Here is a 23,633-nt window from a genome sequence, read left to right on the forward strand (position 1 = left end):
TAACTACTTATGATAAATCTTTCAGTCTAGACTAAACTAAGATGATGTATTTTTATCTAGAAAGCCAAATGTCATTTGTTAATCAGGATAGTAACTCTCTGGTATATAATTTTTTGGCACTACAATTAGAACATATTGAGAGCTATCTTACCTATCTTTTATATGAATTCTAGTTCACTAAAGAGATGAATAAAATACAAGTCAAGAAAAAAAGAAAATAGGCTTAGACAAATATATATTACAGAAAAATATCAAATGGGCTTAGGGTAAAATAAGGAAATTTGCATACCTGTTAACTTGATATGTCCTATTTCATCAAGCAGAATGCTGTAAATCAAAATTCATATACAAGAAGATGGAATAAAGTATTTTTATATAAAACATTCACACAAAAATCATCATATACTTTAAAATAATATTTATTTGATATACTTGAAAACATGTAAATGATTAATTCAAAATCAATGGGAAAATAAAATCAATGGGTATTACATAAAGATTACTTTTCATAAGTTTTCATAAGTAAGTTTCATAACTGCATGGCTCATATTTTCATATAATTATTAAATAAAATAAAAGACTTAATGGAGAAAAAAGTAGTTATAGAAGTACTGGTAACAGGGATTCATAAGGAGAATATAGCTTTACTTTTCTGGCTTCAGGTCTCTATATACAATTCCTAATTGGTGCAGATGATCCAAAGCAAGGGCCAGTTCTGCAAGGTAGAATTTCACATCTTCCTCTGTAAACAGAACCTAGAATACAATAATTTAACATTTGATCCTTTTTTCAATATTGAACTTTTAAAATTTATGTCATTAAAAAACCAACAAACAGACAAATCTAGGTAAGTAAAAAAAAAAAAAAGAAGTAGATAGATGAAACTAAACTCCTTAAGAATCCTTTCCTTCAATATTAACTGTTTTAATGTAAATTTTCCTAAAACATTTTATGGAATTTACATATCTTCTACACTGAAGAGTCAAAATAGTTTATGTGAAAAAAAGCATTGTAAACTATAAAATACTATGCATGTAACCATGAGGTATACTTATTACAGATTTATGTCTATATTCATTCATAAGTGAGTGTTAAATTTACACAGAAAATTAGGCACTACTCAACCATTAGATGTATTTTTTTTCCATTGGATGTAATTTTTAAGACTTATCAAAGGCTTCTGTTGGGCAAAACAAATAACTTGTCTAGAAATTGGTTATTTTCACTAAAAAATATCTGAATTATTAGGAAAGCTCAAAATTTGAATGAAATATCATTAAACCTTATAACTGACTTGCCCATTTAGAATTATGGCCCTTCCATTACATAATACAGACTCTGATTACTAGTAAAATTGCAGAGAATGAGCAGTTAAAGATAAATTTTGAAACTCTACCTGCTTTTTTAAATGAGCTATAGAAAAACAAAGATAGTGTGCATTATCTAAATTTCAGGGAGTTCATTTGAATATTATAATGGTAAAGTTATAAAAACATAATTTTCACTTGATACCTTATTAAAAATAAAAATATTTGTTACTTATTTAACTTCTCAGAAAGGTTAATCAAAATTTTCATTTAAACCTAACATATAAAATCCTAAACAAAAATCTTTCTAACTCTGAAGAAGCAGCTTTGCCCAGGTAATAGTTTTCTTTTTTTTTTTTAAGGATTTTATTTATTTATTTATTTGTCAGAGAGAGAGAGAGAGAGAGAGAGAGAGAGCGCGAGCACGCGCACAAGCAGGCAGAGTGGCAGGCAGAGCCGGAGAGAGAAGCAGGCTCCCTGCCTTACAAGGAGTCCGATGCGGGACTTGATCCCAGCACCCTGGGATTATGACCTAAACCAAAGGCAGAGGCTTAACCAACTGAGCCACCCGGTGTCCCAGGTTACAGTTTTATGGCAAGCATATTATTTTGTCATGAAGCTGTCTCTGTGAAAAGCCTTGTGATAGACACAAATAAGAAACTTACTAAGTAGAAATCATGTGCCAGTAACTTTACAGTTATTATGTTACTACAACCTTTCAAACAACACTCTGAGGTATATATATTATCACTACCTTACCTCTGGAGAAAGTGACTCAGAAACAGAATAGCTAGAATAATATAGCTAATAAGAAGCAGGCCTACAATTTGAATTCAGGAATACTTATCTCTAAGAACTACCTCTTCCACAGAAGCCACTTCCACCATATGTTATGTTTCAGCTTATTTTTAGTTTCACTACTATTAATGCATTCCTAACCATCCTATCACCAATGAACCCATGAAAGAACATCATCTAAACACTAGCACCTGGTAAGGTAAGCATTGCTAGTCTTTTGTTGTCTGCTCTTCAAATCATTTATGTATGTATGAATGCATGTGTGTTTTAGCATATTTAAGATCACAGTATATATATTATTTCAGTGGCTTCCTTTTTCCCCACTTAATATTATAACATAAGCATTCTTCCATATCTTTAAAATTTATTCACAGTTTTCAGTAGCTGCACAATATCAATATACTAATTTACCATAATTTACCTAAGTGTTCATTTGGATTCTTTTCAGTTTTTCATTATTTTAAATAACTCTGTAATATGCATATGTGTTATTTATATTTATGCTTATTTCCCCAAAAAGGATTTTTAAGAAATAAAACAGGAAATACTGGGCCTCTGAAAATAAACAGTCCAAGATTTTGACATATAGAATAAAACTATTTTCCGAAAATTGTATAATAATTTCTACTCCCATCAGCAATTTATGAAAGCATTTGTCTTACCACATCCACAATAGCACTCTTCAAAAATATTTTTTTTAAATTTGATATAGAAGAAGGCCACCAATTGTTTTATTTTTTTAAATTAACATATAATGTATTATTTGTTTCAGGGGTACAGGTCTGTAACTCATCAGTCTTACACAACCACCAATCATTTTAAATTAAATTTTGATATCTAGACTAAAACATTTTTCCATGTCCTTTAGGCCTATTTTGTAAGTGAATTCTCAGTAATGTTTTTGCTTATTTTCCATTATTTACTTACTGTGTTTTTTTTCAATCAGTGCAAGTACTTCAAATTTTAAAAATGTCAGTTCTCCATCACATTACTTGTAAATATTTTCACCATTCTGTGCTTGTTTTTGACATTCAGGAATTCTTAATTTTATGCAGTCAAATTTATGTATCCTTTCTGTATGATTTTCCTTTATTATTTTAACGATTAAGGAGAAACTGCCATTAGGTGGTCAATGACACATTTGGCTGCATGTTCTATTAGGACAATTGTTTTCCAGATTTAACTCTTAAGTAAAATGTATCTTTGTATGGTACAGATGAAAATTTTAAATGATCTTTTTCTGAAACATCTAACCAATGTATCATATACCATTGACTGAACAATCAATCTCTTTGACATTAACTTGCAATTCATCCTTTATCATAATAACATATAGTAAGTCATATATACATGAATATTTGGGGGATTTACAGTGTGCATCTAATCTTGTGTTGATATTATGATGTTCGGTTTATAGCAGCAGTTTTACAAGTTTTAAACAAGAGGTAGGGTAGGAAAAGGGTGTTATACTCAAAATGTATTAGTTTTTTTTATTTGTTTACTTTTCTAGATAAGCTGGTAAAATTATTCTGGCACATTCAAACAAACAAAAATTCCTATTAGGGACTTTATTTGAAAAACCAATTTTTTATTAACATACAATATATTATTTGTTTTGGGGTACAGGTCTGTGACTCATCAGTCTTACACAATTCGCAGCACTCACCATAGCACATACCCTTCCCAAAGTGTATCATCCAGCCACCCCATTCTTCCGACCGCCCCCTCCAGCAACCCTCAGTTTGTTTCCTGAGATGAAGAGTCTCTTACATTGTTTGTCTCCCTCTCTGGCTTCATCTTGTTTCATTTTTTCCCCTCCCTTCCCCTATGATCCTCTATCTTTTTTCCCAAATTCCTCATATCAGGGAGATTATATGATAATTGTCTTTCTATGATTGACTTATTTTGCTCAGCATAATACCCTCTAGTTCCATCCACGGCATTGCAAATGGCAAGATTTCATTTCTTTTGATGGCTGCATAGTATTCCATTGTATGTATGTGTGTGTATACACACACACACACACACACACGTATGTGTATATATACACACACATGTATGTGTATATATACACACATGTATGTATATATATGTATACATGTGTGTGTATACACACACACACACACACACACACACACATACACACACACTACATCTTCTTTACCCATTCATCTGTTGATGGACATCTAGGTTCTTTCCATAGTTTGGCTATTGTGGACATTGCTGCTATAAAAATTTAGGTGCAGATGTCCCTTCAGATCACTACATTTGTATCTTTAGGGTAAATACCCAGTAGTGCAATTGCTGGGTAGTAAGGTAGTTCTATTTTCAAATTTTTGAGGAACCTCCATGTTGTTTTCCAGAGTGGCTGCACCAGCTTGCCTTCCCACCAACAGTGTAGGAGAGTTCCCCTTTCTCTGCATCCTCACGGGCATCTGTCATTTCCTGACTTGTTAATTTTAGCCATTCTGACGGGTGTGAGGTGGTATCTCATTGTGGTTTTGATTTGTATTTCCCTGATGCTGAGTGATGTGGAGCACTTTTTCATGTGTTTGTTGGCCATCTGGATGTTTTCTTTGGGGAAATGTCTGATCATGTCCTCTGTGCATTTCTTTATTGGATTATTTGTTCTTTGGGCATTGAGTTTGATAAGTTCTTTCTAGATTTTGGATACTAGCCCTTTATCTGATATGTCATTTGCAAATATCTTCTCCCATTCTGCCAGTTGTATTTTGGTTTTGTTGACTGTTTCCTTTGCTGTGCAAAAGCTTTTGATGAAGTCTCAATAGTTCATTTTTGCCCTTGCTTCCCTTGCCTTTGGCAATGTTTCTAGGAAGAAGTTGCTGCGGCTGAGGTTAAAGAGGTTGCTGCCTGTGTTCTCCTCTAGGATGTTGGTAGATTCCTGTCTCACACTGAGGTCTTTCGATTTTGAGTCCATTTTGTGTGTGGTGTAAGGAAATGGTATAGTTTCATTCTTCTGCATGTGGCTGTCCAATTCTCCCAATACCATTTGCTGAAGAGATGGTCTTTTTCCACTGGACGTTATATTCCTGCTTTGTCGAAGATCAGTTCACTCTAATCTAATCTAGTGTGCTCTCTATTCTGTTCCAATGATCTATGTGTCTGTTTTTGTGCTGGTACCATACTGTCTTGATGATTATAGCTTTGTAATAGAGCTTTAAGTCTGGAATTGTGATGCTGCTAACTTTTGTTTTCTTTTTCAACATTCCTCTGGCTATTCAGGGCCTTTTTTGGTTCCATATAAATTTTAGGATTATTTGTTCCACTTCTTTGAAAAAAGTTGATGGTATTTTGATAGGGATTGCATTAAATGTGGAGATTGCTATAGGTAGCATACGTATTTTCACAATATTTGTTCTTCCAATCCATGAGCATGGAACATTTTTTCCATTTCTTTTTGTCTTCCTCAATTTGTTTCATGAATATTCCATACTTTTCAGATTGCCTAAATTGTTGTCATATAATTAATCATGTTTTCTTATAATTGTTTGTGTTTCCCTGGTGTTGGTTGTGATCTCTCCTCTTCCATTCATGATTTCATTAATTTGGGTCCTTTCACTTTTCTTTCTCATAAGTCTGACCAGGGGTTTATCAATCTTATTCATTCTTTCAAAGACGTAGCTCCTAGTTCCGTTGATTTGTTCTACTGCTCTTTTAGTTTCTAGTGCATTGATTTCTGCTCTGACCTTTATTATTTCTCTTCTTCTGCTGGGTTTAGGCTTTCTTTGTTGTTCTTTCTCCAGCTCCTTTATATGTAGGGTTAGGTTGTGTATCTGAGACCATTCTTGTTTCTTGAGAAAGGCTTGTATTGCTATATACTTACCTCTCAGGACTGCCTTTGCTGTGTCCCAAAGATTTTGAACAGTTGTGTTTTCATTTTCATTTGTTTCCATTATTTTTTGAAACTTATTTAATTTCCTGGTTGACCCATTCATTCTTTAGTAGGATGCTCTTTAGCCTCCACATATTTGAGTTCTTTCCAACTTTCCTCTTATGGTTGAGTTCTAGTTTCAAAGTGTGGTGATCTGAAAATATGTAGGGAATGATCCCAATCTTTTGTTACCGGTTGAGACCTGATTTGTGACCCAGGATATGATCTGTTCTGGAGAATGTTCCATGTGCACTCGAGAAGAATGTGTATTCTGCTGCTTTGGGATGGAATGTTCTGAATATATCTGTGATGTCCATCTGCTCCAGTGTGTCATTTAAAGCCTTTATTTCCTTGTTGATCTTTTGCTTGGATGATCTGTCCATTTCAGTGAGGGGGGTGTTACAGTCCCCTATTATTATTGTATTATCATCAATGTGTTTCTTTGATTTTGTCATTAATTGGTTTATAAAATTGGCTGCTTGAATGTTAGGGGCATAGATATTTAAAATTGTTAGATCTGCTTGTTGCACAGACCCTTTAAGTATGATATAGTGTCCTTCCCCATCTCTTATTATAGTATTTGGCTTAAAATCTAATTTGACAGATATAAGGACTGCCATCCCAGCTTTCTTATGACGTCCATTACCATGGTAAATTGTTTTCCACCCCCTCACTTTAAATCTGGAGGTGTCTTTGGGTCTAAAATGAGTTTCTTGCAGACAGCATATCAATGGGTCTTATTTTTTTTTTTTTTTTGTTTTTTTGTTTTTTAATGCTGTGACTTTTGACTGAGGCATTTAGTGCATTTACATTCAGGGTAAGTACTGAAAGATATGAATTTAGTGTCATTGTATTACCTGTAAGGTGACTGTTACTGTATATTGTCTCTGTTCCTTTCTGGTCTGTTTCGTTTAGGCTCTCTGTTTGCTTCAAGGACCCCTTTCAGTATTTCCTGTAGGGCTGGTATGGTGTTTGCAAATTCTTTTAGTTTTTGTTTGTCCTGGAAGCTTTTTAATCTCTCCTATTTTCAATGACAGCCTAGCTGGATATACAATTTTTTTTTGATGCACATTTTTCTTGTTTAGTACTCTGAATATATCATGACAGTCCTTTCTGGCCTGCCAGGTCTCTGTGGGTAGGTCTGCTGCCAATCTAATATTTCTACTGTTGTAGGTTACAGACCTTTTGTCCCAAGCTGCTTTCAGGATTTTCTCTTTGTCTCTGAAACTTTTAAGTTTTACTATTAGATGATGGGGTGTTGACCTATTTTTATTTATTTTGATGGGGATTCTCTGTGCTTCTTGGATTTTGATGCTTGTTCCTTTTGCCAAATTAGCAAAATTCCTGCTATAATTTGCTCTGATATACCTTCTGCCCCTTCTCTCTTTCTTCTATTTCTGGGACACAATTATTCTAATATTGTTTCATCTTATGGTATTACTCATCTCTTGAATTCTCCCCTCATGGCCCAGTAGTTGTTATCTCTCTTTTTCTCAGCTTCTTTATTCTCCATCATTTGGTCTTCTATATCACTAATTCTCTCTTCTGCCCCGTTTATCCTAGCAGTTAGGGCCTCTGTATTTTATTACACCTCACTAATAGCTTTTTTTATTTCAACTTGGTTAGATTTTAGTTCTTTTATTTCTCCAAAAAGGGATTCTCTAGTACCTTCCATGCTTTTTTCAGGCCCAGCTAGCATATCTATAATCATCATTCTGAACTTTAGTTGTGACACCTTACTAATGTCCATATTGATTAGGTCCCTAGCAGTCAGTACTGCCTCTCGTTCTTTTTTTAGGGGGCTGAGTTTTCCCACCTTATCATTTTATCCAGTGAAGGATAGATGAATGAGAGAACAAAATACTAAAACAGTAACAACAACCCCAGAAAAATATTCACTTCCAGAATGTGGTTGCTTTTCTGTTCATAGAATCGCTGCTATTCTTCTTTTCGATCTCCTTTTGAGTTTGTAGGTATTCAACATGGTTTGATAACTATCTAAGTGAATTCCTGGGACCAGATGGAATTTAGGTCTCCTATTCCTCTGCCATCTTGCGACTCCCCTCTGGGAAAAAAAAAAAAAACTTTTAAATCTATAAATTAATTCTGGGAAAACTGGCGGCTTTATAATTATCAGCCATTCATCCAGATATATTTTCTTAATATTAGCAAGGTAAAACATGGCTTTTTGGGGGGGAGGTGTTTGTGGGAGAGCCATCTGGAGAGGTACTGTTCCCTTTGAAATATATATGACATACAGTATAATATTCTTTAACCCACACAAAAACATACTTTTTAAAGTCTTTTACTAAAGCATGAAGAATATGACCTCAGTTTGGATGACATAACAGTCTTTTTTCTATACACAAGTGAAGTATAACTAAACAACAGTTTCTTATTAATAAGCTGTCTATAGAAGTAAGAAATCATTTTCTGAAAGCCTGTTCAATGAATATACTAATTTATTGTCTTTTGGGAAATTCATTTAAAATGCTTGCTCTTACCTAATATTCCAGACTTAGGAATCAAAACTTACTGACTGCATCTCTGTGCTAGTATGGGTTTAGACAGTCCCACATCGAGCATGAAGGTTTAAAGAGTTTAAAAGAAAATTAGAAATGACTACAAGTAAAAATTTTTCAAACACATTCTTAAAACTTCTACAGTATAACACAAGAAATCATGAATTTTGGAGTCTTTCACTGTTGCCATTCGGTGTCTTGAGTGCAGCTTTTAACAAGGTCCTTTATAACCATGCTTGGAAAGGACTCCTAAATAGACTCTACCATAAACTGAATTCTGTTCTGTAGTAAAAAATATACCAAGATCACAGTCTATGTTCATGCATGGCATGTACTGCACTGGATGTAGACAGATACAAGCCAAAGACCTTAGCCACTTAAGCACTGGCTAGCATATAGTTCCTTTTTCACAGCACGTTCCAGAGCTCTGGGAATCAATAATATTTCTCCCACACTCAACATCTTAATTCTGGAAGTGAGATGGTGAAACACTATCACCCAATTAAAATGCTATTCCCAGACTACCACTTTAAGACAGCATGAAGTAGACAAGGACAGGATACATTTCCTGCCTGAAACAACAAAAATACAGTACAAAAGCTATGAAATGACACTTTTCAAGATATTAGCCATCAGTCAACAAAGGACAACGAATAGTGAAAAATGGGAAACAAACAAGGTAAGCCCTACAGCTGTCCCACCTTACTATCTAGAGTTTGTAAGCAGCTGTGTAAGGAGGCCCAAGTCAGGCAAAGCCTGTAAGACTCCCTGAGTTAATGAGAGGCTGGGAGAAAAGAAGGATAGAATTCACAGGATAGAGTATAGAAAGGAGAATTTCAGAGAAAGAAAGAGAACTATAGAGTTATGCAGAGGTCTCCCTCAAGGATTTAGAAGAGAAATGTTTACAACACAGGAGTGAGGAAATTATCCTGAGCTAGGAAACAATCAATGAAAGGATTAGAGGACTATTCTATGGAACTTACACAGGACCAAGAATACTTTCTCTTCCCTCTAATCACAGCAGAAAACCTCATAATTCACAGGATATTGGACATAGTAATCCAAAGTGTTTTGCTTCAGAGTGCTGCAAAATTAGTCTCTGATTAGTTGTGCTCCAGCTTAAGAACCTGAAAAAATCAAACTAGTTTTATATTTCAGAACAAATCTCAATATTTATAAGAATACAAAAATAATAAATAAAAAAATAAGAATACAATAATATGATCACCTAACAAGATAAATTTCAGAAAGTCTGCCATTCAATAAAATTTGCCAATCATGGACTGAGGAAACTACTTGAGGACAGGTAATCCTAAGGGATTAAAAACAAGAATTCACAGAATTCACAAAGTAACACGATAGGTCCTATTCTCAAAAGTGAGATTGAAACATTTCATAATTCACAGGGTATTGGTTTAGAGTACTAAGAAGGGTCATGCTTCAGTATTGGGAAAAATTAATTCTAGACTAAATTCTGCTCTGGTCCCACGTAACAAAGCTTAAAAGCAAGACTCAAAAGGTTAACTGCATCCAAGAACAAAGCTAAATACTACTTATAAGAAAACAATAGGGGGTTCCTGGGTGACTAAGTTGATTAAGTGTCTGCCTTCAGCTCAGGTCATGATCCCAGAACCCTGGAATCAAGCCCCATGTCAGGCTCCCTGCTCAAAGGGGAGCCTGCTTTTCCTTTTCCCTCTCCCCTGCTTGTGCTCTCGTTCTCTCACTCTATCAAATAAATAAAATCTTTAGGAAAAACAAAAAAATAATAGTATCCAGAATACAAGAAAAATAAATTCATAAGGTCTACACAATGTTTTCTACAAGAAAAAATTACCATGCAATTTCACCACCATTGAAGCATGAAAGTAGACATAGACAATACTTAAACTAATGGATGTGGCTGTGTTCCAATACAACTGTATTTACAGAAATAAGCAACTGGCCATATTTGGCCTGAAACCACAGATTCTGACTCCTGTGTTACAGATTTATACCATAAATATTAAACAACTACTAAGGTAACACAGAAAAGTATTATAGATAAAAACAGTTAAATTAAAAATAAAGCAATAAAGGGAGGTTCCAAGATAGTGCCACAGGAAGATCCTGAACTCACTTCCTCCCACAGACACACAAAATCTACGGCTACATGTGGAAAAGTTCCTTCTGAAAGAGACCTTACGGGTGCCTGGGTGGCTCAGTAAGTTAACCATCTACCTTTGGCTCAGGTCATGATCCCAGCATCCTGGGATCAAGCCCCATATCATGCTCTCAGGTCCCTGCTCCGCGGGGAGTCTGCTTCTCCCTCTGTCCCTCCCCCTGCCCATGCTCTCCCCCTCACTCTGTAACCTCTAAATGTGTGCGCCTTTTAGCATTTCTTGTGAAGAATCTGTTTACCTAGTTTTTAGGTCTCTTTCTCTTTTTTAAAAAGATTTTATTTATTTATTTGAGAGAGAGAAAGAGCACACACAGAGGGACTGAGTGAAATTAGTGCTTCATATGGGCTCTAATTTCTGTGAGGTACCAGTGAGCTGTAGCAAGCCTGAGGGCGGGCACAAAGTCCTAATTTTTGCAACTAATAGCCCAGGGGACCCCCTCTAGATTGTCTGGTCTGGAGGCTATCAGGGTTCACAATTGCAGTCCAATGGAATGTATGTATTGGCATGCTTTAAAACTCCTGCCAGACGATCTGGCTTTCAATCAGTCTAAAACAGTTGCTGACTGAGATCTTTCCATTTGGAACACTGACAGGTCTTGGTACATCAACAACAACTGAGACCTATCAAGAATAAATTTTAAAAAAAGAACAAATCAAGCTGCTTTGACAATAATGAACACTTTATTTTAAAGGTTTTGTGTATTTATTTTGAGAAAGAAGAGAGAGAGAGAGAGGTGAGGGGCAGAGAGAGAGGAAGAGAATCTCAAGCAGACTCCATGCTGAGTGCAGAGCTGGATGTGTGGCTTGACTTCACATTTCTAAGATCATGACCTGAGCCAAACTTAAGAGTTGGACACCTTACTGACTGAGCCACCAACAATCATGAAGGTTTAAGAGATAACCATGAGCTCAGATATGGTTGAAAGGTAAGGTTCATCCCTTACACAAAATGACTCCTTTGAGATGGAGAAGTATATGTTTCACCTAATACATAAAAACACAGAAAGTCAAGCAAAATGAGGAAATAGAGGAATATGTTACAAATGAAAGGATAAGATAAAACCTCAAGGGAAAAAACCTCAATATAACATAGATAAGTAATTTACCTAATAAATAGTTCAAAGTAATAGTTATAAAGATGCTCAGAAAACTATAGTGAAGAACGGAAACACAATGAAAACTTCAACAGACAGATAGAAAATATAAGAAAGTATCAAACAAAGATCATATAGCTGAAGAATAAAATAACTAAATTGAAAAATATACTAGAGGGGTTCAACATCAGACTAGATGAAGCATATGAAAGATTCAGTTATGTAGAAGACAGAGCAGCTGAACTCACCCAAAAAGAGCAGAAAAAGAGGGGTGCCTGGGTGGCTTAGTCATTAAGCATCTGCCTTGGGCTCAGGTCATGATCCCAGGGTCCTGGGATCGAGACCCACATTGGGATCCCTGCTCGACGGGATGCCTGCTTCTCCCTCTCCCATTTCCCCAGCTTGTGTTCCCTCTCTTGCTTTCTCTCTGTCAAATAAATAAATAAATCTTAAAAAAAAAGAGCAGAAAAAGAAAAAAATAATTTAAAGAAGTGAAGATAGCTTTTGTGTCTTATGGACAACATAAAGCAGAATAACATTCACATTATAGGGGTCCCAGAAGGAGGGGAGAGAGAGTAAAACAGCAGAAAACTTATTTGAAGAAACAATAGCTGAAAACTTCTTCAACCTAGGGAAGGAAACATCTAGATAAAGGAAGTCCATAGAGTTCCAAATTTTAAAAAAATAAACAAAACAAAAAAGATCGACACAAAGACACATAAGTAAAATTTGAAAAGTTAAAAATAGAGAATCTTAAAAGTATCAAGAGAAAAACAACTTATTACACACAAGGGAACCCCACAGGACTGTTAACATATTTTTCAAAAGAAACTGTGCAGGCAGAAGAAAGTGGCACAATATATTCAAAGGGCTTAAAGGAAAAATAAAAACAAAAACAAAACAAACAAAAAACCTTACAAGAGTACTCTATCCAGTAAGATTAGCATTTAGCATTGAAGGAAAAAGAAAGAGTTTTCCAGATGCAGAAAAGCAAAAGAGTTCATTACCACTAAACTGGTTTTATAAGAAATGGTAAGGGACTTTTTTAAGAAGAAAGAAGGGTGTTAATTATTAATAAGAAAACACGTGGGAGTATAAATCTCACTAGTAAAGGTAAATACAGGAGCCCCTCACCCATTATTGGCAAGAGACATGTTTCAACAGTTTCTTGAAATTGAAGGTAGTAGCAAACCTTATATATACTATGTTTATTCAATGCATACATATATATGATAAAGTTTAGCTTATTTCAGCATTGTAAATGATTAGCAATAACACATAATGAAAAAGAACAATTATAACATTATACTGTAATAAAAGTTACATGAATGCAGTCTGTTTCTCTCTCCCTCAAAATAATTACTATACTGCATTCACCCTTTTTCTTGTGATGAGTTGAGATGATAAAATGCCTAAGTGATGAGGTGAAGTAAAGGGAATCCACATAGGCATTATGCTATAGCATTAGCCTACTGACCTCCTGAGGATATGTCTTAAGTACCATTATCTTCTCTGGGCCATGGGTTCCCATTGGTAAATGATACCAAACAAAGAAAAACTGCAGATAATGAGGGCCTATTGTATATAATAAAGGTAGTGGGTTAATTGTTTACAATGGTAGTGTGAAGAATAAAAGACACAAGTAGTAAAAATAAAGAAAAACACAACAATCGGTTAAGGGATATGCAAAATAAAAAGACATAAAAAGTGACATCTAAAACAAAATATGGTGGGGAGTAAAAAATGCATAAAATATATATGTATAGAGAGAGGGAGAGAGAGGGAGAAAGAAGAAGCAAGAGAGGGAGAAAGAGGAAGAAAGGGAGAATGAGGGAGAGAGGGAGAAAGAGGGGGAGAGAGAGAGGCTATTATATGTGAGCCCCACGGTAACCAAAAAGAAACCTATAGTAGATAAAAAAAAAAAAAGATAGTAACAAATGAATCTAAGCATTATACTGAAGAAAGTCATCAAACCACAAAGGAAGAGAGCAGAAGAAGAAGGAAAAAGAGTCAAACTATAGAACAGATAGAAAATAATTAGCAAAATGGAAAAAGTACCATATCTATCAATTATTTAAATATAAGTGGACTTATTTTTTGAATCAAAGGACACAGAGTGGCTGAATAAATATAAAACAAGACCCATCTATATGCTGTCTACAAGAGACTCACTTTAAACATTAAGGACACACATACACATACACACACAGTCTAAGCACACACAGACTAAAAGCGAAGGCATGGACAAATAACAAAATGGCAATACATACCTACAAATAATTACTTTGAATGTAAATGGACTAAATGCTTAAATAAAAAGGCACAGAATGACAGAGGGAATAAAAAAACAACACCATCTATATACTCCCTACAAAAGACTCATTTCAAACCTAAAGACACCTACAGATTGAAAGTGAGAAGATGGAGAAATGCTATGCAAATGGCTGTCAAAAAAAAGCCGGGATAGCAAAACTTATATTAAACAAAAAAGACTTTAAAACAGAGTGAAACAACAAAGACACTATGTAATAATAAAGGTGACAATCCACCAAGAAGATGTATAACAAATGTAAATATTTATGCACCAAGGATGGGAGCACCCAAAAACGTAAAACAGCTAAAAACAAACATAAAAGAAACAAATTGATAGTAATACAACCACAGCAGGGCACTCTAACAGCCCACTGACACTGATTGACAAATCATCCAAACAAAAGCAACCAGTAAACAGTGGCTTTTCATGACACACTGATTCAGATGGATATAACAAATATATTCAGAACATTCCAAACTAAAACAGCAGACTACACATTATTTTCAAGTACACATGGAATATTCTCCAGAACAGATCACATTTCAGCCATAAAACAAGTCTCAACAAATTAAAAAAGATTGGAGGCATACTATACATCTTTTTGGACTACAACACTATGAAACCAGAAATCAACCACAAGAAAAAATCTGGAAAGAGCATGAAAACATGGAGATTAAATGACATGATACTAAATAATGAATGGGTCAACAAAGAAATTCAAGAAGATTCAAAAATTATGTGGAAACAAACGAAAATGAAAACAATGATCCAAAATCTTTGGGGTACAACAAAAGCAGGTATAGGAACGAAGGTAATGGCAATACAGGCTTACTGAAAGAAGTGAGAAAAATCTCAAATAAACAATCTAACCTTACACCTAAAACAGCCTGAAAAAGAGAACAAACAAAATCCAAAACTAGCATAAGGAAGAAAATAATAAAGATTTTAGCAGGAAATAAATGATATAGAAACAACAACAACAACAAAAAAAAAACAGAAAAACAAAACAAAACCCAACAACCAGTATAACATATATGTGAAATCAGGAGATGTTTCCCTGAGAAGGTCAAGAAAATTGCTAAACTTCTAACCAGGCTCATCAAAAAAGAAAAAAATATATACCAAAACAAAACACAACAAGGAGAGAGAGAGAGAGAGAACCCAAAATAAACAAAATTACAAATGAAAGAGGAGAAATAACACCCAATATCAAACAATTAAAAATAATTGTAAGAGAGTACTATGAAAACGGAGGAAACTAAGAGACAGGGGAGACAAAGAGGGGCACACAGTAGAATGCATACTGAGAACTTCCCTAAAGCCACCGGCTGGGATAATAAGAGGGGCTGATTTTCCTAAGTTTTGGGGACCACCAGTCTTGAAAACTGGTTTTAAAGTTCTGAGGTCCTGGCTGGGATATGGCCCTGAGGATGCTGCCCTGTTCCTAGAAAGAAGTCAGGCAAACAACTGGGGGCAGATGGAACAATCTGAGGAACTACTGGGACACAGAGTGGTGGAGATTATTCGCTTACCCTGGACATCTCTCTGATAGGTAGTTTCAGGGAGATGCCTCTACAGGGACCAAGGATCTAGCAAGTGTCACATCCTTCTCCTGCCTCTTAGCATAAAAGAAAAGCCACCTGACAGAGTCAGCTTGGTTCCTATGCTTGCTATCTAGCCTGCTTGCTCTAGGTCAAATACCCCTGCACTCTGGCACTACCACCTTTCTGTGTCTAGCCTCCCTCAGTCACAGCTGGGCAAGACTCTCTTCAGGAGAACCTTTGCAGGCCTCAGCCAATACCACCTGCTTAGAGCCTAGAGTTTTGAAAATCTGAGGACTTGGTTAAAGCCCAGAAGATTCTGCTCTTTTTCTCGAGATAAGGCAGGCACACAGTTCAGAGGCAGACAACATGAAGACACTGATCTGGCATGTGGCTGGGACACATAGAGAGGAGAATGTTCACTATTCTCAGTGCTTCCCTGAGAGAATCAAGTACAGAGACCCATCCTGAGGGACAAAGATGCTGACTGGTGCCATTTGCTTCCCTTGCCCCTCAGCATAAACACAGAACCACCTTAGGTGACAAAACTGCAACACAGGCTGCTAAATCTGCTTAAACAAAGAACCACACTCCTGAGCTTTGCTGGTCCTGCCCCTCACAGTCAAGTCAGCCACAGTCCCAGGGATAAGGATCCCTTCCCCAGAAGACCAGCAGAAACCCCTGCTCACACCCCGTCTTCCAACCAGAGAGTTCCGCAAGGTTTCAGTTCTAGTGGAAGTAGCATCAGGACTCATTTATCAAGCAGACTAGAGCACACCTAGCTGAAATTTGCCACACTCTGGCCAAGGACCAAACACTGCTCACTGCAGACAAGGAGAGCCTCTTCAAATGACTGGCCTGAAGGACAGGGTGCTATAACACAGTAACAAAGTACATGTAGAACATACCAGAGACACTCCCTGAAGCACAAGGCCCTGTACACTACATGCCCTCTTCTGCATAAAGCCATTTACTCTCAGAAGCGGGACACATAACAGGTTTTTCTAACACACAGAAGAAAAATCTTCAAGATGGAATAATTCATCCCAATGAAACAAGAAAAGGTCACAGTTGGAGTTCTCAGAGAAGCAGATATAAGTAACAAGCCTGATAAAGAATTTAAAGCAACAATCTAAGGATACTCGCTGGATTTGAGAAAAGAATGTAAGACATCAGGGAGGCCCTTGCTGCAGAGATAAAGAGTCAAAAACACTCAGAAATGAAAAGTGCAGTAACAGATCTGAAACAGACTTGATGCAAAGAAAATAAGCAAGAAAGAAGCAGAGGGACATTTTAGTGATATGGAAGATAAAATAGTGGAAAATTATCACATTGAACAAAAGAGATAAAGAAGAATTATAGAACCCGAGTAGAGACTTAAAGAACTCAATGACTCCAAACATAATTACATTTATACCATAGGAGTCCCAGGAGAAGAAGAGAGAGAAAAAGGGAAAGAAAATGATTTCATGAAATAATAGCTGAAAACATCACTAAGAAACAGATATCCAGATCCAGGAGGTATAGAGAACTCCTCCAAAAAAACAAAAGTGGGCCAATATCAAGACATACTGTAATAATATTTGCAAAATATAGTGATGAAGAAAAAAATCCTAAGAGCAGCAAGACAAAAACAGTCCGTAACTCAGAAGGAAAGACCCCTAAGGCTAGCTGCAGATCTCTCAGCAGAAACATAGCAAGCCAGAAGAGAGAGGCATGATATATTTGAAGCCCTGAGTGGGGAAAAATCTGCAGCCAAGAATACTCTATCCATTTAGGCTATTACTAAGAATAGAGGGAGAAATAAAGAGTTTCCTAGATAAAAACTAAAGGACACTGACCACTAAACCAGCCCAGTAAGAAATATGAAAGGGGACTCCTTGAATGGAAAGGAAAGATCAAGGTGACAAAGATAAGAATGGAACAGAGAAAATCTCCAGAAACAATGAGAAAACAAGTTATAAAATGGCATAAATACATATCTATCAATAATTACTATGAATGCAAATGGATTAAAACTCTAATCAAAAGACATATGGTGTCAGAATTGATTAAAAAAAATAAGATCTATCAATATGCTGCCTATAAGAAACTCATTATAAACCTTAAAACACCTGTAGCTTGAAAGTGAGGGGATGGAGAATGTTTATCATAGAAATGGAGGTCAAAAGATAGGAAGAATAGCAATATTTACATCAGAAAACCTAGACTTTAAAACAAGACTATAACAAGATATGAAAAAGGGCACTATATCATATAAAAGGGACTATCCAACAAGAAGATCTAACGATTATAAATATTAGTGCTCCCAACTTGGGAACACCCAAATATATAAAACTACTAACAACAAACATAAAAGGGCAACCCTCTTGGGTCCCCTTCCTTTTCAGGAGATTTCTACTATCACTCAATACACTTTGCTTTACTATCACTCAATAAACCTTGCTTTGCTGCCCCCAAAACAAACAAACAAACAAACCATAAAGGGACTCACTGATAATAATACAATAATAGTAGAGAATATTAACACATCACTTACATCAATGGACAGATCTTCTGGGCAGAAAATCAACAAGGAAATAATGTCTTTGAGTGCCACACTGGACTAGATGGACTTAACAGAAATATTCAGAACATTCCAACCTAAAGCAGCAGAATACACATTCTCTTCAGGGGCAAATGAGGCATTCTGCAAAATATATCACATACAGGGTCACAAATCATACCCCCCAAGTACAAAAAGATTGAGATCATACCATGTAAATTTTCTCACCACAACATGATGAAACTTGAAGTCAGCCACAAGAAAAATTTGGAAAGACCAAAAACAGATGAAGGTTAAAGAACATCTTAATAGATAATGAATGGGTCAACTGGGAAATCAATGAAAAAATTAAAATTATATGGAAACAAATGAAAATGAAAACACAACAATCCAACACCTTTCAGATGTAGCAAAAACACTTTGAAGAGGGAGATCTAGTAATACAGGCCTATGTATGTGAAGAATCAAGAAAAATCTCAAATAAACAACTTAACCTTGCACCTAAAGGTGGTAGAAAAAGAACAACAAACGAAGCCTAAAGCCAGCAGAAGAAGAGAAATAAGAGATAAGAGGAGAAATAAATGATACAGGAAATAAAAATAAATAAATAAATAAATAGGTCAATGAAACAAGGAGCTGGTTCCTTGAAAAAAATAAAATTGATAAACCCCTAGCCAGATTTATCTAAAAGAAAAGAGAAGGACCAAGATGAATAAAATCACAAGTGAGAGAGGAGAAATAATACCACAGAAATAATCATAAGAAAATATTATGAAAAACTATATGCCAACAAATTAGACAACCTGGAAGAAATGAAAAAATCCAGGAAACACATAAACTACCAAAACTGAAACAGGAAGAAATAAAAAATTTGAACAGACTGATAACCAGCAAAGAAATTCAATCAGTAATCAAAAATCTCCCAACCAACAAAGTCCAGGTCCAGATGGCTACCCAGGTGAATTCTACCAAACAACTAAAGAAGAGGTAATACCTTTTCTTCTCAAAATATTCCAAAAAATAGAAATGGAATGAAAACTTACAAATTCATTCTATGAGGCCAGCATTACCCTGATACAAAAACCAGATAAACACTCCATTAAAAAAGAAAACTATAGGCCAATATCACTGAAGAACATGGAGGTAAAAATTCTCAAAGAAATACTAGCAAATCGAATCCAATAGTACATTAAAAAAAAATCATTCCCCATGATCAAGTGGGATTTATTCTTAGGTTGCAAGCATGGTTCAATATTCAAAAATCAATCAACGTGATACACCACATTAATAAAAGAAAAAATAAGAACCATATGATCCTTTCAATAGATGGAGAAAAAGCATTTGACAAATTACAACATCCATTCATGATAAAGAAAACTTCAATATATTAGGTCTAGAAGGAACATACCTCAACATAATAAACAACATAATATGCAAAACGTACAGCAAACACATTACTCAATGAGGAAAAACTGAGAGCTTTTCCCCTAAAGTCAGGAACAAGAAAATAATGTCCATTCTTACCACTTTCATTCAATATATTACTGGAAGTCCTAGCCACAGCAATCAGGAAACAGAAAGAAATAAAAGGAGTATAAATCAGAAGGAAGACATAAAACTTCAGTATTTGCAGTTGAGATGTTACTCTATGTAGAAAACCTGTAAGACTCCACCAGAAAATGACTAGAACCGATAAATTCAGTAAAGTCACAGGATATAAAATACATGTGAAGAAATGTGTTGCATTTCTATACACTAATAATGAAGCAGTAGAAAGTGAAATTAATAAAATAATCCATTTTACAATTAAACCAAAAACAATAAAATATCTAGGAATCAACTAAAGAGGTAAAAGAGCTGTAGTCTGAAAATGATAAAACTTTGATGAAAGAAACTGAAGATGATACAAGGAAATGGAAAGACATTCTATGCTCATGGATTGGAAGAACAGATATTGTTAAAATTTTTATACTGCCCAAAGAAAGCTACAAATTTAATGCAATCCCTATAAAAATACCAAAAGCATGTTTCACAGAACTAGAAGAAATAATCTTAAAATTTGTATGGAACCACTAAGGACACTGAATAGCCAAAGCAATCTTGGAAACACACACACACACACACACACACACACACACAAAACTGAGGCATCACAGTATCACAATTCCAAATGTCAAGTTATATTACAAAGCTGTACTAGTCAAAACAGGATGGTACTTGTACAAAAACAGACACAAAGATCACTAGAACAGACCAGAGAGCTCGAAACGAACCCACAATTATGCAATTAGTCTTTGACAATGGAGAAAAGAATATACAATGGGAAAAAGATAGTCTCTACAACAAATCATGTTGGCAAAAATGGACAACTACATGCAAAAGAATGAAACTGGACCCTTTCTTATACCATACACAAAAAATAAACACAAAAAGAATTAAAGACCTAAATGTAAGATCTGAAATCATAAAAATTCTACAAGAGGATAAAGGTAATAATTTTTCTGACATTAGCTATAGCAAAATTTTACTAGCTATATCTCCTGAGGCAAGGGAAAAAATATCAAACAAACTATTGGGAATACATCAAAATAAAAAGCTTCTACACAGCAAATTAAATGATCAACAAAACTAAAGGCAACCTAATGAATGGGAGATGATACTTGCAAATGATGTACCCTATAAAGGGCTAGTACTGAAAATATACATAAAATTGATACCCATCTGTAAACAGTGTGGAGGTTCCTCAAAAAAAGTTGAAAACAGAACTACCCTATGATCCAGTAATTGCAACACTGGTTATTCACACACACACACACACACACACAAACACACACACACACCCCACTAATTCAAAGGGATATTATACCCCTCTGTAGCATTATTTACTATAGTCAAATTATTGAAGGAGCCCCAGTGTCCATCAATAGATAAGTGGATAAAGAAGATGTGGTATATATTTGTACAATGGAATATTATTCAGCCATAAGAAAGAATGAAATCCTGCCATTTGCAATTACAGGATAAACCAAATTGACATACTTTTATTTTTTTAAAGATTTTATTTACTTATTGGACAGACAGAGAGAGAGAGAGAGAGCACACTAGCAGGGGGAGCAGGAAAGGGAGAATCAGGCTACCCACTGAGGAGGGAGCCTGATGTGGGGCTCAATCCCAGGACCCTGGGATTATGACCTGAGCCAAAGGTAAAGGTTTAACTGACTGAGCCACCCAGGTGCCCCAAACTGACACACTTTTAGCTAGACTCACCAAGAAATAAAGAAAAATGGCTCAAATAAAATCAGAAATGAAGGTGAGGGGGTGTTCCAAGATGGTGGAGTAGTAGGGGGACCCTGAACTTGCCTTATCCTTTGAATACAGCTAGATCAAACTTCAACTATTTTGAACAACTAGGAAGAGGATCTGAGGAGTACAGAAACAATCTGCACAGTTGGGAGTGAGAGAATTTGGCAGAGATGAGTTTCAGAAACCTGAACAGGGGGACTGGGAAACCACACAGCTGGGAAGGGGAGAAAGCACAGTTCATGGAGCAAAGTCTGGAAGAGGGAGAAAGTTGGAAAGATTGCAGTGGTTTGTAACCACACAAAAAGCCATGGTGAGTGGATCCTTGGGTTGCTCAGGGAGAGACTGCTCTCCTTCCTGAAAGGCATCTGGAGGAGCATATTTGTCCACTACAGAGAAAAAGAGACAGCTGGGGAGCCATTGAGTGGAGCTCAGCTTTGGGGTCAGAGGGGCATGTAGAGGGTAAAAAACTTAATTTTATGGTGTGAACACACAGGCTCAAAACTCTGTGTGCATGCCAAACAGCTGGTTTTCTAGGACTGAATGACCAGACCACTAGAGCAGAACGTGGATAACCTTGCTGCCACTTTTTGCTGTCTGCCACCATAGATTCAAGCCTCTGCAATGGCTTTTATATGACAAAGAGGAGTAGGAGACTGAGTCAAGTGCAGGTGGCTGATAACCTGGCTCAGATTTTTCACTGAGCATTACAATAAACTCAAGCTTCTGCACACACACTATGTGAAGGCTTTCCAGGGACAGGATAGTGCTGGGCATGCCCTGAGCCTCCCAGCCAGGGGACGGGAATAGGAATGTATACCAACAGGCCATTTAAAATGAGCCACTGGCCAGAGATTAAATACAGGAGATCTGTGGCTCTGGGTATGCCAACGACCCAGATACAGACAGGTTAGGTCAGGGAACTGAGGAGGGCCCAGGACACAGGAGACTGCTGGCTACTCTAAGAGGGCCTCCTGAGCACTGGCTGCCAGGAGTTCCCCTCCCCAGAGACAAGAGGGTGAGGTGGCATCATATTCTACCTCCTTCACCACCCCTCTCACCTCCCACCCACCAGCACAGTAGGACTCCAGAGAGAAATACAGCACCTCTGGTAAAGATTGGAGTCCAAACACAAAAACCCACCCCCTGGCCTGAGAGGAACATCTTTACAAGGGCAAGTCAGCTTGTGTGCCAGCACAGCAGGCCTCTGCCTCAGAAGACCAACATAAACCCCCATATCTATCAAGTCTACTGATTAAAGAAAGCTCCAAAAGATCAGCTTCTGGCTTAATTTCACAAACAATTCAAAGCATACCTACTTAAAGGACCAAACACTCCCTATTACAAGCACAGTGGAACTCTGAAGAGGAAGGACCAGTGGGAAAGAGCAGCCAAAACAAAACGGTGGAGTGTACACACCATACACCAGAATCACTTCGAGATATTCTTGATGTTGTTTTTATTATCATTGCTGTTTTTTCTTTTTCTTTTCTTTTCCCTTTTTTCCCCTTCTCTTTCTTTCCTTCTATCTTTTGTGGACAAAATGACTAGGAGGAGAAATTCCCAGCAAAAGAAAGAACCAGAGGTAGTACTCTCTGCCATAGATTTAATCAATATGGATGTAAGTAAGATGTTGGAAATAGAAATCAAAACAATGATTATAAAGATACTAGATGGGCTTTTAAAAAGCATAAAAGATACTAGAGAATTCTTTATTGCAGAAATAAAAGAACTAAAATCTAAGCAGGCTGAAATTAAAAATGCTATTACAGAGATGCAGTAAAAAAATGGAGGCTCTAATTACTAGGGTAAATGAGGCAGAAGAGTCAATGATATAGAAGACAAAATGAAGAAAGTAAGGAAGCTGAAAGAGAGAAAAACAATGACTTGATCATGAGAGGAGACTTTAAGAAATCAGTGATACCATAAAGCACAATAATATTTGAATAATAGGGGTCCCAGAAAATGAGGAAAGAGAGAGGGGGGCACAAGGTTTACTTGAACAAATTATAGCTGAGAACGTCCTTAATCGGGGAAGGAAACAAGCATTCAAGATCAGGGGGCACAGAGAAGCCCCATCAAAATCAACAAAAATAGAGAAACATGTAATCTCTGACATATAAAAGTGAAGCTTACAAATTTCAGAGATAAAGAGAAACCCT

The 23,633-nt window shown here is 36.2% G+C and overlaps 1 protein-coding gene across 1 annotated transcript in view; it reads right to left on the reverse strand.

Moving 5' to 3' along the window:
* Positions 1–23,633, reverse strand: part of RPS6KA6 (ribosomal protein S6 kinase A6) — a 170,604-nt gene that overhangs the window by 43,820 nt on the left and 103,151 nt on the right. Inside the window, exons 7-8 of the mRNA XM_080795171.1 lie at positions 649–755; positions 290–327 (exon numbers count right to left, since the gene is read on the reverse strand). Of these exons, the coding sequence (XP_080651297.1) occupies positions 290–327; positions 649–755 (145 nt within the window). The remainder of the gene's footprint in view (positions 1–289; positions 328–648; positions 756–23,633) is intronic.

The sequence above is a fragment of the Martes martes genome (genome assembly GCF_963455335.1).
Source record: "Martes martes genome assembly, chromosome: X".
In the NCBI taxonomy this organism is placed as follows: Eukaryota; Metazoa; Chordata; class Mammalia; order Carnivora; family Mustelidae; genus Martes; species Martes martes.